The 20,113-nt window shown below is 43.0% G+C and overlaps 1 protein-coding gene across 10 annotated transcripts in view; it reads left to right on the top strand.

Annotated features, from left to right (window-relative positions):
- LOC144503796 (melanophilin-like) overlaps window positions 1-20,113 on the top strand; it is a 163,060-nt gene that overhangs the window by 106,353 nt on the left and 36,594 nt on the right. For all 10 annotated transcript variants that reach the window (XR_013499558.1, XM_078228691.1, XM_078228696.1 and 7 more), the window contains one exon: window positions 8,331-8,567. Coding sequence is in view for 9 of the 10 variants with exons in the window: in XM_078228691.1 (XP_078084817.1) it covers window positions 8,331-8,567 (237 nt within the window). In the remaining variant the exon portion in view is untranslated. The remainder of the gene's footprint in view (window positions 1-8,330; window positions 8,568-20,113) is intronic.

Below are 20,113 nucleotides of genomic sequence, written 5' to 3' on the forward strand. Positions count from 1 at the left end.
TGGCTTTTGCTACCAAATAAACCTGTTGGACTTTAACCTGGTGTTGTTAAACTTCTTACTCAATCAACCTAACCCACACATCTTTGGACTGTGGGAGGAATCAGAGCGACTTGGGGATTGATGTGCACCAACCCTTGAAGGCGGCAGGACATTGAGAGAGCAGTTAACAAAGCATATGGGGTTCATAAATAAAGGTATTGAGTACAGAAGGAAGATAGGCTGAACCTTTATCAAGCTCTGGTTAGGCCACAATTAGAGTATTGCCCATTCTGGACACCGCACTTTGAAGATATGAGGGCCTGTGAGAAAGGGGGATTTGACAGAATTGTTCGAGGATGAGGGAATTTAGGTTACAAGATTAGGTTGCAGAAACTGATGTCGAAGGGAGAACTGACAGAGATGTATAAGATTATAACAAGTTTAGGTAAGAAAGAACAGTTGCTCCCCAGGACAAAGACTAGAGGACACAACTTAAAGGTTTTTGGGTAAGAGATGTAGGGGCACTGTGAGGAAAAAACATTTCATGCAGTGAGTGGGAATGACCTGGAATTTGCAGCCGATGAGAGCAGTGGAAGCAAAGATGATCAAAGATTTCAAAAGGAAACGAACTTGTAAGGCTATGGGGATGGAGTGGGGCATGGTGGAAATGAGAATGACTGAATTGTTCTCCACAGACCCAGTGGGTCTCTTGCATAAGAACAAGAAGTGGGAACAGTAGTAGGCCATGTGGCCCCTGCAGCCAGCTCCATCATTTAGTATAATCTAGGCTGATCCTTGGCCTCAACTCCACTTTCCCACCCACTCCCCATATCCCCTGATTCCCTGAGAGACCAGTAATCTATCTCAGCTTTAAATCTATTCAATTACAAAGATTTACAATGCCTCAAGTTAGTAACTCATCTCAGTCTTAAATGTTTGGCTCCTATTCTAAGGCTGTGCTCCCATGTTCTAGATTCGCCAATCAGTGGATAAAACCTCTCGATATCTATCCAATCGGGCCCCTTCAGAATTATGTATGCTTCAATGAGATCATCTCTAATACTCCTAAATTCCAGTGGGTATAGGCCAAATATACTCAAATTCTCATCGTAGGACAACCCTCTCATCTCAGAATCTAATCTAGTGAACCTTTACAGTCCATCTCCGGGGCAAGTATATCATTACTCAAATGTCAAAACAAATTTGTACATAGTCCACCAGGTGTGATCTCACCAGAGCCCTGTACAATTGTAGAAGACTTCCTTCTTCTTATACACCAATTCCCTTGCAATAAAGACTGATATGCAATTTGTCTACTTAATTGCTTGCTCAACCTACATACTAATTTTCTGTATTCCATGTATGAGTACATCTAAGTCCCTCTGAAACTGAACAGTTATGTATTAGCTTGTTGGGTGTCAAGAATGCTTTTTGCAAATCAAGGTTTATTCCATTCACTGGTTTTTCATTATCTATCCTACTAGTTATATCCATTTGTCCCAAATATGATTTCCCTTTTGTAAAACCATGTTGGCTTCTTTGATTTTCTAAGTACATTGTGAAGGCTTCCTAAATAAGAGATTCCAGCATTTTCCTGACAATTGATGTCAGGCTAACTGGTCTGTTTTCTCTCTCCCTTGTTTCTTAAAAAGCAGTATAACATTTGCAAATCTGCTAGGATCATCCTAGAATCTGGGAAATTTTTGAAAACCATAACTAGTGCATCCATTATCTCTGCTGCTACCACTTTTGGAATCCTAGGGTGCAAGCCATCAGGTCCCGAAGATTTGATGGATTTTATTACTTTAGGTTTCTCCAATACTTTTTCTCTGTTAGTAATTACCTTAGGTTCTTCACTGTTAACAGCTCCTTTGTTGCCCTCTATTTCTGATATGTAACTTTGTTTCTACTGCGAAGACACAAAATATTTGTTCAATGTCTCTGTCATGCTTTCATTCCCCATGGTAATTACTTGTATCTCAGCTGCTAAGAGACCAGTGTTTACTTCGGCTATGCTTTTTATATACTGGTACAGCTCAGTGCAGTAATGACTCTGGAATGTGGAATTTTAAAATTACGTTATATCAGTATTTATGTGGGCCTGTTAGCTCAATTGGTAAGATGGTTAGTGTGTGATTCAGGAAAAACTCCAATAGTGCACGTGTAATTTCTGCTGTGGCTGAAGTAGACTTGGGACATAGAAACATAGAAAATAGAAGTAGGAATAGGCCATTCGGCCCTTTGAGCCTGCTCCCCCATTCAATATGGTCATGGCTGATCTATCTCAACACCATACTCCCATGCTCTCCCCATACCCTTTAACACCTTTAGAGTCTAGAAATCTATTTACTACTTAAATATATTCAGTGACTTGGCTCCACAGCCTTCTCTGGTAGTGAATTCCACAGGTTCATCACCCTCTGATAGAAGACATTTCTCCTCATCTCATCCTAAATGACCTACCCTCATTCCTGATACTATGATCCCTTGTTCCACACTTCCCAGCCAGAGTAAACAATAGGTGGGATTCTCTGGCCTCCTAGCCACGTGTTTCTTAATGGTAGGAGGAGGTGTGCCATTCGCTGGCGATGGGACACTCTGGTCCTGCCACTGTCAATGGGATTTTCCATTGAAGTCATCTCATGTCACCTGGAATTCTGTGGGTGGGGGTATGCTGCTGGCAGGACCAGAGAATCCCATTGATGTGAGAATTCCAGCCAAGATCCCTGCATCCAGTCTATCTAGCCCTGTCAGAATTTTATACATTCAACTTATATCTCCACTCATTCTCCTAAACTCTTGTGAATACAGGTCCAGTTGATTCAATCTCTCCTTATATGACAATTCAGCCATCCCAGGAATCAGGCTGATGAACCTTTACTGTACTTGCTCTATGGCAGGTATGTCCTTTCTTAAATAAGACCAAAACTGCAAACAATAATCCAGGTGTAGTCTTGCCAAAGCTCTGTACAGCTGCAGTAAGACATCCTTGCTCCTGTGCTCAAGTCCTCTTGCAATGAAGGCCAACATACTATTTACCTTCCAAAGTGCTTGCTCTAACTCCATGCTTGCTTTCAGTGACCGGTGTACTAGAACACCCATGTTCCCTGGTACATCAACATTTCCCAATCTATCACCATTTAAATAATTTTCTGCCATTCTGTTTCTCCATCCGAAGTGGATAACTTCATATTTATCCACGCTATACTGCACCTGCCATATATTTGCTCACTCACATTCCCACCAAGTTCCATGTTGGTCTGCAAATCTAGAAATATTACATTTGGTTCCCGCGTCAAAATCATTGATGTATAAGAACATAAGAACATAAGAAATAGGAGCAGGAGTAGGCCATCTAGCCCCTCGAGCCTGCCCCGCCATTCAATAAGATCATGGCTGATCTGACGTGGATCAGTACCACTTACCCGCCTGATCCCCATAACCCTTAATTCCCTTACCGATCAGGAATCCATCCATCCGCGCTTTAAACATATTCAGCGAGGTAGCCTCCACCACCTCAGTGGGCAGAGAATTCCAGAGATTCACCACCCTCTGGGAGAAGAAGTTCCTCCTCAACTCTGTCTTAAACCGACCCCCCTTTATTTTGAGGCTGTGTCCTCTAGTTTTAACTTCCTTACTAAGTGGAAAGAATCTCTCCGCCTCCACCCTATCCAGCCCCCGCATTATCTTATAAGTCTCCATAAGATCCCCCCTCATCCTTCTAAACTCCAACGAGTACAAACCCAATCTCCTCAGCCTCTCCTCATAATCCAAACCCCTCATCTCCGGTATCAACCTGGTGAACCTTCTCTGCACTCCCTCCAATACCAATATATCCTTCCTCATATAAGGGGACCAATACTGCACACAGTATTCCAGCTGCGGCCTCACCAATGCCCTGTACAGGTGCATCAAGACATCCCTGCTTTTATATTCTATCCCCCTCGCGATATAGGCCAACATCCCATTTGCCTTCTTGATCACCTGTTGTACCTGCAGACTGGGCTTTTGCGTCTCATGCACAAGGACCCCCAGGTCCCTTTGCACGGTAGCATGTTTTAATTTGTTTCCATTGAGATAGTAATCCCATTTGTTACTATTTCCTCCAAAGTGTATAACCTCGCATTTATCAACGTTATACTCCATTTGCCATATCCTCGCCCACTCACTCAGCCTGTCCAAATCTCTCTGCAGATCTTCTCCGTCCTCCACACGATTCACTTTTCCACTTATCTTTATGTCGTCTGCAAACTTCGTTACCCTACACTCCGTCCCCTCCTCCAGATCATCTATATAAATGGTAAACAGTTGCGGCCCGAGTACCGATCCCTGCGGCACGCCACTAGTTACCTTCCTCCAACCGGAAAAACACCCATTTATTCCGACTCTTTGCTTCCTGTCGGATAGCCAGTCCCCAATCCACTTTAACACACTACCCCCAACTCCGTGTGCCCTAATCTTCTTCAGCAGCCTTTTATGGGGCACCTTATCAAACGCCTTTTGGAAATCCAAAAACACCGCATCCACCGGTTCTCCTCCATCAACCGCCCTAGTCACATCTTCCAGTATATTTGGCAGAATTCTCCAGTTTCGTCCGTGGTGGGATCGTTGTGAAGGAGAACAGGAAATTTGGCGTTCCAGCCAAAACTCTATTCACTTACAGCGACCCCAGAAAATTCCAGCTGTGAATGAGGATGGAGAATTTTGGGCCTTGTGAATGGCTAGGGCCCAAGCACTGATCCTTGCAGGATCCCATGAGTCACTGTGCCCTTTCATAAAAGACCCATTTACTCCTCCTCTCTGATCCCGCCTGCTAACCAATTCTCAATCCATGCCAATATATCAGGCTCCTTTTCTGGGCCTCCTCTTGCCGTTCAGTGTCCTCGAAGAATTGCATCCCTTCAATCAGGAGGTTCTTCCGAGCAAGGTCTCCCAGGCATTGATGTCTATGTTGCTTTTCTTGAGGAAAACCTTCAGGGTGTTTTTGAAGCGCTTCCTTTGTCCTCCTCTTGTTTGGGAGCCACCCTTGAACTGGGCAAAAATTGCTTCAGGAGTCTGGCATCCTAAGCACATAGCCAGTGCAGCGGAGTTGGTTTTGGATGATCATTGCCTCATTGGTGGTGTTCTTGGCTCCTTCAAGAACACTGATGTGAGTGCGTCTGTCCTCCCAGCTGATGCAGAGAATCCATCGCAGACAGCATTGATGATACCTCTTTAGCACCTTGAGGTGGCATCTGTACATAGTCCAAGTTTCTGAGCCATATAAGAGTTGGGAGGATTACTGCTGTAGAAGGGAATGAACGAACTAAGTTTTCTGAGACCGTGTAGAACTTCAACAAAAACAGCTTTATTTAACGTGCATGAGGAAGAGCAGAACTCATGCTGTAACTACCACGAGTTACAGCCACGTGGTAGTAACTCGTGGCTCTACTGATCATTGGGTCTTACACATTCTTATACCCCTTTGGGTCTTACACATTCTTATACCCCTTTCTTTACATTACAACATGTTACATTTTGATTAGGTCATCAGATTGTTATTTTGAATTGGTTACAGTTCTGTTTTTGATTACATTATGCAGTTCCATTGTCTTGGGTGATTCAGCTTTAATCGCTTTGTCAACATCTCCTGTCCACCTGTTTACAATATCAAAGCATTATGTTTGTCAAACTGATTTTAATGGGATATTAATTGTTACATCTCCTGGATATTTGATTAAGTTTTCAGAGGCACAATGGTTCCTCTTGACCTTTTGGAGCCTTGATAATTGATATCAATTCTCTTATGGTTGCTGAAACTTTGGACCGATACCACCTGGTGTGTGATTGTTTTAGTGCCGTCTGAGTATAGTTATTTGTATTTTGTCCTGTCTGGCTGCAGTGAGTGTGGATATCACAGTGCTGTCTGTTTCACCCTTTCTATTCATTCTTATCCTGCTATGGCCCACACTCGCTGGGTTTGCCCAACTACAACTGCCTTGTATACAGGGATCTTGGTGTCAGCACGAATGTCATGGTTGTCGAAGACGCATCTTTAGGCGTCCGAAGACGGTGCTCGTGGATTGGATACAATGTTGGGTCTCCACATCAAGATCAGTCTTAGATGAGAAATAACTCCCCAGATAGGTGGTGTATTCCACATGTGAGAGGGTTCCTCCATTGATGGAGCGAGAGACCGGATCTTGTCCTGGGGCAGATTGGTAAAGAACTTGAGTCTTGTTGCGGCTGAGACCAATTCTTCGATATGCTTCCACAAAGGAGTCAAGCATGTCTTGAAGATTCTTTTCTGAGAGCAGGGATGGTGAAGTCATCCACATTCTGAAGTTCCACAAACGATGTCAGTGTCATTTTCTCCTTGTATTTGAGGTTGAAAAGTTTTCCTTCCATCCTGTGGATGATGTCCACTCCACTGCAAAACTTGTCCTTGACAAGATGAAGGATGGTGGCGATGAAAATGAAGAAAAGGGTGGGGATGATGACACATCCCTGCTCGACTCCAATCTTGACCTCAAGGTGTCTTATTTCTGTCGGTGAGGACTGTCATCGACATCTTGTCATGGAGGAGTTGGAAAATGTTGATGAATTTCCCAGGATAGCCGGCCTTTGACGGGGTCTTCCATAGCACTTCCTGATTGACTGAGTCAAAGCCTTGGTCAGATCGATGAAGGCCATGTAGAGTGATTGATGTTGCTGCTGGTATTTCCCTTAAAGTTGTCCAGCAGTGGAAAATCATGTCCCTTGTCCCATGGTTTCATCAAAAGTTACACTGGCTTTCCAGGAGGAATACCTCAGAGACTGGAGAAGACGGCTGGCTTGGATTCAGGAGATGATCTTCTCAGCAATGGAGAGTAGGGAGATTCCTCGGTAGCTCCCACTGTCAGCTTTATCTCCTTTCTTGAAGATCGTGGCGATGACAGCATCCCTGAGGTCGGCAGGAATATCCAGATTTTTAGGAACAGCTGATGGAGATGATGGGTGATCGCTCCTCCTCCAAGTTTGAAAATCTCCGCTGGAATCCCCATCCACTCCTGTGGCTTTTCCATTCTGCACTTTGACTTTGTCTATGCCTGGTGGGAGTCCAAGATTATATTTGATGGAGAGTTGGGAGATTTCCTCAAGCACATCCTCATCAATGATTGTATCATGGTTTAAAGTTTATTTATTAGTGTCACAAGTAGGCTTACATTAACACCGCAATGAAGTTACTGTGAAAATCCCCTAGTTGCCACATTCTGGTGCCTATTCGGGTACACTGAGGGAGAATTTAGCATGGCCAATGCACCTAGGAGTTCTTTGAAGTATTCCCTCCACTGAAGGTTGATATTTTCTCTGTCTCTCAAGAAGGTTCGATGCTTACTCTGCACCGGTTTGAGGCATAGGGTGTTGGATCCATATATATTGTCTTGCTGGTACTGCAGAAGCCCAGGGTGTCGTGCTTTTCAGCAAAAAATTGCAGCTCCTTAGCTTTCTCAGTCCATCATCGGTTCTTGATTTCCCTGGCTCTTCTTTGTACCTCCGCCTTTTCTGATTGGTGAGCTCTCCTCTTTGCCTTGCTGGTTATGTCATTTTGCCAGGCATAGAGTAGATAGAGTGAATAGTATAGATGTGTTTGCAGGGAAGCTGGATAGACGTAAGAGGGAGAAGGGAATAGAGGGTTAGGTTGTGTTGTGGGAAAATCACCACTCGGAGTCAGACTTAAAGATTCAACATGCAGTTTATTCGGACAAAGCTTTGGGAGAAGCGCTGGGCTCTCCGCAGTGCACGCAGTCACCTTCTCAACTTTACAATGGCAGTTGAGCATCTTTATACTTTTTCAAATAATAGACAAGTATGGACATTAGCCGTTAGCACATTGTTATACATAGAGTAGACAAGGACGGACATCGACAGTTAACACATCATTACACATAGAGTAGACGAGGACAATGGCAGTTAACACATCGTTGTACATAGAGATACATTTATGCATTTATGTCCCCCGTCAATGACTGATCTCGTTATCAAAACTCTTTGTTTTGGGTCCTGCTTTTATCTAAAGCTAAGGTGCCTCCAGGTCTGATCTGTTTCCTGCAGCAATTCAAACACTAACAGGTTTTAACTTGCTGTGCAATGTCTGTGCCCAAGTCAGCACATCTTAATGTCTTTTCCCAGAGTCCATTTTGTGCCAGGTAACCATTTTGTGTCCTTTAATTTTGATTTTACTCCAACAGTTGATAATGTTAGAAGAGGAAAGATGGGATTAGGCTTCAGGGGAGTATAAACACCAGTTTGCTTGAGCCAAATGATCAATGTCTGTGCAGTATATTCTATATAATTCTATGTATTTTTAAAAATTCTCATTGATTTTGCAGTCACCAGCCAACGCAGGTAGGCTTCCAGTGTCACCTCCAGTTGACTCTGAAGCCTCGGGTCTTGATTTGACGGATGCAGACATAGAAGAAGAAAAGCTAAAGAAGAAATTGGGTGAATTAGCCAGCAATATCAGTGACAAAGGCGCTTCATCTGATGAGGAAGAGGTAAAAAGGAAAACTGAAAGAACACGAGAAATTACTTCATCCAGTGAAGACCTGCACAGTGAGGCTCTAAAGGTATGACATACTCTTGGAGGTGAGGCTACGTTTATACGCTTTAGGATGCTAGAATTATCCAGGTAAAGCACACCTGGTAAATTCTGTTGTCGGGGCTGAGTGTAATATTAGTGTTCAATGGTTTATTTCCCATCTCTTCAGCAGATTATGGACACTGTGGTGGGAGAGGAGTAGCTATATTCTTCCGACCTCATACCTAAGCAGGTTCCCCATTTTGTAGCTTCTTTTCAGAGGAAGGCATCATGCAAAGATTGGGCAGTACCCAATTGTTTGAGAATATAAATTCTACCCTGAAACCAATACGCATGGCTAATTTGCTAGCAACGTTGGAAGAAGCATGGAAATTTAACTTTGCTCCCCTTCTAATAATTAAATGGTGTGGATAAAAGGTAAATAGAGTAAACAAGAACTTCAATTATTAAAATCTAAATAGTTGAACATCAACAAATGAGTGTGCAAAGCAAAGCAAAAACTAAGCAACAAGTTTATTAAATATGGAGACAATGGGATGAGATAAAGTACACAGGTAAACAATATGGGTAGTGTGAGAGCAACTGAGCAGATAAATGATGCAAGAGAAATGAAAATAATTTTTTAAGTTTTCCTAATTGTTCTTTAGATGTGGTACTTAACTATACTGATCCAGAAGGTTCCAGTCACTGATCTTCATTCTGTTAGATGTTATCAGCCAATTATGCATTGGGGTGTCACAGTTGACATCAGCATTTCAGTTAGAAAGTAGAAAGGGGTAAGTCAGATGAACCTGATTACAATTCAGTGACCATGCTGGAGAAGGTGTTGAGTGAAATTAGGTTAGGACTTGGTTGAGATGCCTGTAGCAATCTGCACTAACTACATTTAAATAATAGCTGTTTAAGAGCTGCCAATGTCTACCCAGGACTCATCTCCAGCTTCCTGCATTATGGGATGAAAATGCTGATGAGAGAGGAAAGATTTCCATATTATCATTGTTATTGCTGAATCCCCTTCAATCAAGGAGAAAAGGTTGGGTTTGGCTGACAGCAACCATAGCATCAACCAAAGAAGACATATAATTTTCAATAGAGCAGGAGAGCTGATGGTAGTGCTCTTTGCAAGCAAGATCAGATCTTCTATTGTGATTGCTTGACCTTCTGAATGTAACTGCTGAAGAAAGTGATATGGAACAAAGCTGATACGCAAAGTGCAGAAAGCTAAATTGAGTGGAATAGGCTGTCCTTGTGATTCAACCCTAAAATCAGGCAGTCTGATAGAATTCAATGTTTGGTGTTTGATTCGCCACAGAACATAATTATCCAAAATTTTGTGCAAATTGGCAATCTCATTCTTAGGGACCATGAGATAGCTGGTGTGGGAAATGGAAAAATGTACTTTCTTCTGGTCACAGTAGAGTTTCTATTTTGGACACGTTCGACAATCTGGGTGCAAATTGTACATCTATGATTAACCTGAGTTAAAAATCATTGCAGATGACTTTTTTTAAAAAGTAAAACCATTTACTATTGTCATTAGTATACCCCAAGGAGTTTCTAAGTTTCTTAATTGCACATTGATATTTAAAACATGCTTTAAAAACATACCCACAAGTGCCTTTGCACCTAACTTGAAGAGTCTCCTTGAAGGGATACAGAGGGCTGCAATTAGCTGAAATTTACCATGCTCATTATTTTAATGGGTGGGATCAATTTTCCATTATAAATCATGGAAACCTCACTTGTGCTCAAAATAGATTTCATTTAAAACTCCCATGATTTCATTTGTTGGCTTTTGATTGGTTTGAAGAAATTTATGCAATTAGAACTAATATAAACTAGTAAAACTCGAGGCCATCATTGGATTAGAGGGAGGAGTTGATGGAGGATACTGAAGATAGATCTCTCCTGACATGTCTAAATGGAAATATCAAGATCAGTAATTGCAGGTCCCGGGTTACTGATGGGGTTGACAACTCTGGTTGGATGTATTTCTGGAGGTGTCATCACATAACGACCAACTGCCTGTCAAAATCTCGACTTCCGAGTTGGACTTTAACACAAACACACATTAACACAAAATACTTAACCGACAGATTGTCTTTATTTTACTTGCTAGAAAGGGGATTGGTTCTCGGCACAATGGGTCGAGACACCACTCCAACAGACAAAGAAAATCATCCTGGTTTATACAATTCTGCAGCTCATAGTCAGTTGGACACAATCCAATCAAAAGTGTCACAAATGACATACTTTACGTATTGATCCAATAGAAAAACTACTGAACCACCCTGATCTATGAGATCACGATACCTCATGGGATACCCCAATATATCATCCCTAAGTCTGTCCTCTAGTCTCTTAGTCAGACATCATGTCTCTACTTTTGATAGCAGCCTCACAAAGCATCTTCACTAAAACAGTCTCACATGGTATTCTTTAATTGATAAAGGAGGCCTACAAAAGCCATTAATATTTTATGGCCTTGTCAGTGAAGTTAACTGAATCTCTAAGGGATGTGGTCATCTCATCTTGCGTTCAGGATATTTCCCAATTATAGCCCTGATAAGTTTTGTTTATTGATAACATAATGAAACACATGTATATATTGCTTATCAATTCAATGACTGAGCTTTTTATCACTACCTATGGTTTCAAGGGGTATCATTATGTTACCATTAATTCTTGTCAGTTCCCACTAAGTCCCCTACCATAACTTTTTCATTAGCTAAGACATTAATATCTTTCTGACTCTGTTTTGATTAGCAATGGTGAAGGCAGCTTCATTAAAACTCACTCTTGTATCAGTTGTTTCTGATAGGGTGTCTGGTGAGGAAATTAAGTGTCCTTTCTGGCCTTGTGATTCCAACAGTTGGGTAATTTAAAGGAATGTATCTAACATACGTTTGGTATCAAAGGGGCACTCTGTAACTGCACCTAAGTTTCTTTGTTTAATTTCTAAAAATGTACAGAAGATATATTTATATGTATGGACTAATTAAAGGTATTACTAGCAAACTTGCTCCCCATTGATTTAAAGTAAATCCTACATCTAGGTTGACTAAATATAAACCCTAGCAGAGTCTGCCAATCTTATAGTAGCCCTTTCCTTTTCTCTCTACATGCTCTTCCCAGTTTTTATCCTTCTGTCATATTTTTGGAAGTAATAAACAAAAACAAAAAATGCATACAATTTTTAATGTCCCTATGATTATTTTCCTGTGTTGCTGACAGCCATGTCCTGGAGACACTTGTCATTTAGTCGCCCATATCAGAGGGTCTTCCTTCTAGAATTCACTAAGCTTTGTGGGAACCTGCAGAGGGATTTTTATCCTCATGAACTTTAATTGCAGCTTGCAAGCAAAAATAATAGTTTAAAAAAGTTGGCAGAAATAAACTTGCTATTTCAAAAAATTACATTCCTCGCAACAGAAATTAATGCTGGTAACACAATGCAATAAGAGAGGGCTGATTGCAATTGCAAAATATAAATTAATAAACTCATCATACTGTAGGATGTGGCAGAACAGCTCTATATAACTGAAGCTTGTTTCCTGAATTATGCAATGGTTACCTTGCTGGAATAAACCTGAAAGCAAATTAATATCGTCTTCAATAAACCCATTATTTAATGCTAACACCTTCCATTATAGTGTTCTAATTCTCAGAATAATGTTCCAATAAGATTTTGGCCTGGATTTTCCAGCCCCTGTCATGTTGAGTTTCCTCATGGTGGATGCAATAAGCCAATCAAATCTCCATTAACTTTGGCAGGACTGGAAGATCCTGCCAATGGGAAGGACTGGAAAATCACACCCTTTGTTACATTTCCATTTTTCATGTAGGAACAATCAGCTTTTCAACTGAAGGTTGCAACTGCCACCATTTGCTTTGCACAGACCTATCACCAAAGCATATCTTCATCGCGATTCGCCCCTTTTGAGGCTAAATACCCAAGCCAGCGGGAAAACGGGAGTGTTTCCCAGTGGTATTGGTAGCTTCTTTCATGTGAGATTCACCCACCTGAAAGATGGTAATAAGCTCATTTTGAACAACCTGCCAGCCAGCCCTGCTGTTCCAAGACCAGGCTTCCCAATCTCCGTACTCAGAGACAGGGTCCCTCCCCTCAAAAAATGAAATTATGTCCCTGCCCCCACTGACTACCAATCCCTCACCAATGATGGGCATTCTCCCCATCACCCACAAATAATGGGCCATTTCCCCCCTGCATATATGCAGGCATGAGGGTGACCTGACCGGACCCTCCCCTTCTCCCCCCCCCACCCCGCCTCAGGCCACCTTCTCCCCACTCACCCCTCCCACTCCGCCTTCCTCCCCTCCAGATGCCCCACTAAGCCCACTTCCCTCCTAGACCCCCCACTCTGCCCCATTCCCCTAGGCCCTCCTCTCAAACCGCACTCAACCTCCATTCAAGCTGGGTGCCTTGGCAGTGCCAACAGTGCACTGCCCACAACACCCTGGCACTGACAACCTAGCTTGGCACCTTGGGCCCTGAGGGGGCTCAAGGATGTAGGTCCAGTGGCCATTTTCCTCTCTGCTGGCTTCCAGGCTGCAGAGGACGGGTCCGTCAAGGGTCTTGGGGTTGAGTGGGCTTGGGTTGGGGGCAAAGGGTTGACTTTGCCACTCTCTGCTGGAATGGGGATATTGTGGCTGACATGCCCCTTCTATCCCTGGCAGACCTGAATAGCTTTAGAGTCATTTGCAAAAGAGGAACTTAAATCACAAACTGTCGATCAGGTTTAGACTCTGTCAACATTGCAGTCAGGATCAATGGGATACTTGTGGTGCAAGGAAGCACCACCAACTCCCTGACCAACATTTATCCCTAACTGAACACCACTAGAAAACAGATGATCTAATTGTTCAGTCATTGTGACGCTTTCTGCGCATAAAGTGGCGACCATATTTGTCTACATAACAGTGGTTTCACCTTCAAAAGTAATATTTGTCGGTAAAACATTTGGTAACATCCTACTGAGATGCATGCCATTGTAGTTAAGTCGGGGAGAAGCAGCTGGGTTACTCTGAACTGACCATTAGAAAATCTGAGAGATTGACCCACTCTTTGCCTGTTCCCCCTTCCCTTTATGTCAGAACTTATTACCATTTTGATTATTGTGTATCGTTATCAGCCATAGCAAGATGGCTGATATTAACAAAACAGCATCAATAAATAATGAACATCTTTCCTGTACAATTCAGTTAACTTCTTTCCTGTACCAGTGATAAACAGTAAATATTAATTTTTCTGGAATCAGTTTACCAACAGGCCATCACCAAGTAATCCGATGAGCCTTTAATGTAGAAAGGTAACATGTTTGTTCTCAGCTCAATGACATGATAGTCCATGCGATCCATATCTTAATGAATGGAAGCTTTTCTCGTGTTCCATTAGCTCATTATTAAAAGGGAGAAGGAGTTAGCCCTTCGCCTCATTAACCTGAAAAGCAACTCTGCGTAATTTGGTTTTATAATGGTTCTTTTGTCTCATTTTCCTTTTGGTCGTAAGTAGTGATGGAGAATATCTGACTAAATGAATGTGGTGTGTTTTTTTTTTGTTTTGATATTAAGTAATATAAATGAGGCACATAAACATTTTCAGATTTATTCTGGTGCTGACAGCACTAGAGAATCTATTAACAGAATCAGCAATAAGCAACATCTTACCTAATATTGACCTCTTCCCCTCCCATAGTTCTCATCAATGGACCATCTTGTTGTTTTGAAAATGCAGCAAAAATAAGGCCTTGTTATTCAGATATAAGCATTAGTTGGAGTTGAAGGAGTGGGGGGGGGGGGGGGTGGGTGGGGTCAACAGTGCAGAAATATACAAAGAAGTAAGTACAGTAAGATCCTAATCATTCTTAACTATCTAGACCCAGAATTAATTCAACCTATACTGTTAGTTAGTGTCAACTGGTGCAGTGGAAGAGGTACAACTGTTGTCCATCTCAATCCTGGGTGAGGAATAAAAAATAATTAATCATAATTTCTACTCCTTACCAGTAGCCAGTAGTTATATAGGAATAACAGTTGAGTGGGAACAAGACTGGACTTGGCTGTGTTATCCTACATGACTGTGTAGTCTGTTAGTACTCTCCACACTACCAGAAGGACGTGGAGGCTTTAGAGAGAGTGCAGAGGAGGTTTACCAGGATGTTGCCTGGTATGGAGGGGCTTAGTTATGAGGAGAGATTGGGTAAACTGGGGTTGTTCTCACTGGAAAGACGGAGGATGAGGGGTGACCTAATAGAGGTGTATAAAATTATGAAAGGCATAGATAGGGTGAAAGGTGGGAAGCTTTTTCCCAGGTCGCTGGTGACGTTCACGAGGGGTCATAGGTTCAAGGTGAGGGGGGGGAGGTTTAACATGGATATCAGAAGGACATATTTTACATAGAGAGGGTGGTGGGGGCCTGGAATGCGCTGCCGGGCAAGGTGGTGGAGGCGGACACACTGGGAACGTTTAAGACTTATCTAGATAGCCACATGAATGGAGTGGGAATGGAGGGATACAAAAGAATGGTCTCGTTTGGACCAGGGAGTGGCGCGGGCTTGGAGGGCCGAAGGGCCTGTTCCTGTGCTGTATTGTTCTTTGTTCCAGGGCCACACATAAAACACAACAGCCTATTTGAGCAGTGTGCTGCCTCCCAGGTGCCAGGGTCAAGAATATCTCAGAGAGGCTGCAGAACATTCTCAAGGGGGAGGGTGAGCAGCCAGAAGCTGTTGTGCACGTTGACATAAATGACATAAATAGAAATAGGGATGAGGTCCTAAGGAGTGATTATAGAGCACTAAGAAAAAGGTTAAGAAGCAGGACCTCGAGGATGGTAATCTCTGGATTACTTCCAGTGCCACATGCTAGTGAGAGTAAGAACAAGAGAATGTGGCAGATGAATGTGTGGCTAAAGAATTGGTGCAGGGAGCAGGGATTCAGATTGGGATCTTTTCTGGGGCAGAGGTGACCTGTTTAAGAGGCCTAGGCTACATCAGAACTGCATCCAATATCCTGGGGCGGCAGATTTGCTGGTACTACAAGGGAGGGTTTAAACTAGATTGCGAGAGGGATGGGATCCTGAGCAGCAGGGAAGCAAATGAAGGGCTGAAAGGAGATGCAGCACTCAGCAACAGCAAGCTGAATAGACATGATAGGCAGGAGCATGGCTGGGAGTGGGGAAAACCTGTTGGATTAAATTGCATCTATTTCAACGCAAGAGAGCTGACAGGTAAGGCTGATGAACACGGCATGGATAGGTATGTGGGATTGGGATGTTATAGCCATAACTGGCACATGACAAAGGGAGGGACAGGACGGGCAGCTTAATGTTCTAGGGTACAGGTGCTTTGGGGGGACAGAGGTGGAGGAAAGAGGAGGGGGAGTTGCATTTTTGATTAAGGGCAGCATCAGAATAGTGGTCAGAGATTAAATAACTGAGGGATCATCCAGCGAGGCTTTGTGGGTGGCACTTCAGAAGTTCCTCCCTCTCTCTGCCCTTAACACAATCACTCTCCCATTCAATATCAGTTAAAGTCATGAATTATCTTTTTACTGTCGTTTGTGCACCTCCCACAAAATCTTTTGCAAATCTGCTCCTCTACCCCATTCACCACTATTTGGTGGTCCAGAAAGTTGTTTCTTTACTTAAATTGGATAGATTCTGCTTTTGATCACCCAAGAAGATTATTTTTAGCACAGTATTATTTCTTATTCAGAACTGCTTATGCTTTTTTTCCTGTCCTATCTTTCTTGAATACCTTGTATCCAGGAACATTAAACATCCAATCATCCCTTTTTTGAGTCAGATATGATCAGTCCATCATATTTCCAAAGGGCTGTTTGTGCTTGCAGCTCACATATACACTCTAAACTTAATTTAGACTTCTATGTATTTCTATGTATTTGAGCAAGGAAGAATCTATCTCCATTTAGAGACGCAAGGTTTGATCAGGGATAGTCAGCATGGATTTGTCATGGATCATTGAGTCCGCACCGACGCATGAAAGGTCCTGGTCTGTCCCACCAAACCTCACTTGCCAGCACCTGGCCCATTGCTTTGAATGTTATGGCGTGCCAGGTACTCATTCAGGTACTTTTTAAAGGATGTGAGGCATCCAGCTTGCACCACTCTCCCAGGCAGTGCATTCCAGACCGTCACCACCCTCTGGGTAAAAGGTTTTTCCTCAAATCCCCCCTAAACCTCCCACCCCTCATTTTTAACTTGTGTCCCCTCGTAACTGACCCTTCAACTGAGGGGAACAGCTGCTCCCTATCCACTCTATCCGTGCCCCTCATAACCTTGAACACCGCAATCAGGTCGCCCCTCAGTCTTCTCTGCTCGAGAGAAAACAACCCAAGGATATCCAGCCCCTCTTTATAACTTAAATGTTCCATCCCAGGCAACATCCTGGTGAATCTCCTCTGCACCCCTTCCAGTGCAATCACATCATTCCTATAATGTGGTGACCAGAACTGCACACAGTACTCCGGCTGTGGCCTCATCAAAGTTCTATGCAACTCCATCATGACCTCTCTGCTTTTGTAATTTATATCCAGATTGATAAAGGCGAGTGTGCCATATGTCTTTTTCACCAGCCTATTAACCTGCCTTTTCGCCTTCAGAGATCTATGGACAAACACGCCAAGGTCCCGTTGTTCCTTGGAACTTCCCAATGCCAAACCTTTCATAGTATACTTCCTTCTCAAATTCCTTCTTCCAACTTGTATCACCTCACATTTTTCAGGGTTAAATTCCATCTGCCACTCATCCATCCATCTCATCTCATCTCATCTATATCTTCCTGTAACCTAAGACACTCAACCTCACTGTTAACCACCCGGCCAATCTTTGTGTCATCAGCAAACAGTGATCCTACACCCCATGTAGTCATCTATGTCATTTATATAAATGATGAACAATAGGGAGCCCAGCATGGATCCCTGTGGTATGCTATTGGTCACTGACCTCCAGTCAGAAGCAGCCATCTATCATCCTCTGTCTTCTACCACTAAGCCAGTTATGAATCCACCTTATCAGATCACCCTGTATCCCATGTGCATTTGCCTTCTTAATAAGTCTCCTATGTTGGACTTTGTCACAGGCTTTGCTGAAATCCATGTAAACTACATTAACCACATTACTCTTATCTACACACTTGGTTACATGCTCAAAAAATGTAATCTAATTTGTTAGGCATGACCTCCCTCTGACAAAACTATGCTGACTATCTCTGATCAAACCTTGCCTCTCCAAATGGAGATAGATTCTCTCCTTCAGAATCTACTCCAGTAGTTTCTCAACCACAGACGTGAGACTCACTGGTCTGTAGTTCCCTGGCTTGTCTCTATAACCTTTCTTAAATAATGTGTCCACATTAGCTGCTCTTCAGTCCTCTGGCACCTCCCTGGTAAGAGTTTTAACAACACCAGGTTAAAGTCCAACAGGTTTATTTGGTAGCAAATGCCATTAGCTTTCGGAGCGCTGCTGCTTCATCAGATGGAGTGGAAATCTGCTCTCAAACAGCGCTCCGAAAGCTAATTGCATTTGCTACCAAATAAACCTGTTTGACTTTAACCTGGTGTTGTTAAAACTCTTACTGTGTTTACCCCAGTCCAATGCCGGCATCTCCACATCATGACCTCCCTGGTGGCCAGAGAAGAATTAAAAATTTGCGTCAGAGCCTCTGCAGTTTCCTCCCTCGCCTCCCACAACAACAACTCCCTTTCCTAAAGTGTGGTGTCCTGAACTGGACACATTCCTCCAGTTGAGGCCAATGCAGTGCACCAAATAAGTTTAGCATAACTTCTTTGCTTTTATACCCAATATCTCTATTAATAAAGCTAGGATGTTGTAGGTTTTATTAACCAATCTCTAAACATGTCCTGTCACCTTCAGTGATTTATATACATATACTCCAAGGACCAAGGACATATACACCAGAGAAAGTAGAAAAGAACTCAAACAGGGAGTTAGAAGGGCAAAAAGGGGTCACGAAATGTCCTTGGCAGACAGGATTAAGGAGAATCCTAAGGCATTTTATACATACATTGGGAACAAGAGGGTTGTTAGGGAAAGAATCGGACCTCTCAGGGACAAAGGAGGGGAATTATGCTTAGAACCAAAGGAAGTAGGAGAGATCCTAAACAAATACTTTGCATAAGTATTCACAAAGGAGAGGGACATGTTGACTGGTAGTGTCTCAGAGAGATGTGTTGACCCGTGAGAAAAAAATCTCAATTACAAGGGAGGAAGTGTTAGGTTTTTTAGGAAACATTAAGACAGACAAATCCCCAGGGCCGGATGGCATCTATCCTAGACTCCTCAGGGAGGCAAGAGATGAAATTGCTGGGCCTCTAACACAAATCTTTGTCTCTTCACTGGACACAGGTGAGGTCCCAGAGGATTGGAGGATAGCAAATGTGGTCCCGTTATTTAAGAAGGGTAACAAGGATAACCCGGGTAATTATAGGCCAGTGAACTTGACGTCTGTGGTAGGGAAATTGTTGGAGAAGATTCTTAGAGATAGGATACATGCGCATTTAGAACTGAATAATCTTATTAGCAATATACAGCATGGTTTTGTACGAGGGAGGTCATGCCTCTCAAACTTGGTTGAGTTTTTTGAGGAGGTGACAAAAACAATTGACGAGGGAAGGGCCGTGGATGTCGTCTATATGGATTTTAGTAAAGCGTTTGACAAGGTCCCTCATGGCAGGCTGGTGCAAAAGGTTAAATCTCACGGGATAAAAGGTGAGCTAGCTAGATGGGTGGAGAACTGGCTTAGCCATAGAAGACAGAGGGTAACAGTGGAGGGGTCTTTTTCCAGTTGGAGATCTGTGACTAGTGGAGTTTCGCAGGGCTCTGTACTGGGATCTCTGCTGTTTGTGATACTTATAAATGATTTGGAGGAAGATGTAGCTGGTGTGATCAGTAAGTTTGCGGATGACACAAAGATTGCTGGAGTTGCAGATAGTGATGAACATTGTCAGAGAATACAGCAGGATATAGATGGGCTGGAACATTGGGCGGAGAAATGACAGATGGAATTTAATCCAGATAAATGCGAAGTGATGCATTTCGGTAGATCTAATGTAAGAACTATACAATAAATGGCAGAACCATCAGGAGTATAGACACACAGAGGGACCTGGGTGTACAAGTCCAAAGATCCTTAAAGGTGGCAGCACAGGTGGAGAGGGTGGTCAAGAAGGCATATGGCATGCTTGCCTTTATTGGACGGGGCATAGAATATAAAAGTTGGCATATGATGTTGCAGCTGTATAGAACGTTGGTTAGGCCACATTTGGAATACTGCATCCAGTTCTGGTCGCCACATTACCAGAAGGACATGGAGGCTTTGGAGAGAGTACAGAAAAGGTTTACCAGGATGTTGCCTGGTATGGAGGGTATTAGCTATGAGGAGAGATTGGGTAAACTGGGGCTGTTCTCCCTGGAAAGATGGAGGATGAGGGGCGACCTAATAGAGATGTATAAAATTATGAAGGGCATAGATAGGGTGAACAGTGGGAAGCTTTTCCCCAGGTCAGAGGTGACGA

This window comes from Mustelus asterias, chromosome 14 (assembly GCF_964213995.1).
Source record: "Mustelus asterias chromosome 14, sMusAst1.hap1.1, whole genome shotgun sequence".
Classification (NCBI taxonomy): Eukaryota; Metazoa; Chordata; class Chondrichthyes; order Carcharhiniformes; family Triakidae; genus Mustelus; species Mustelus asterias.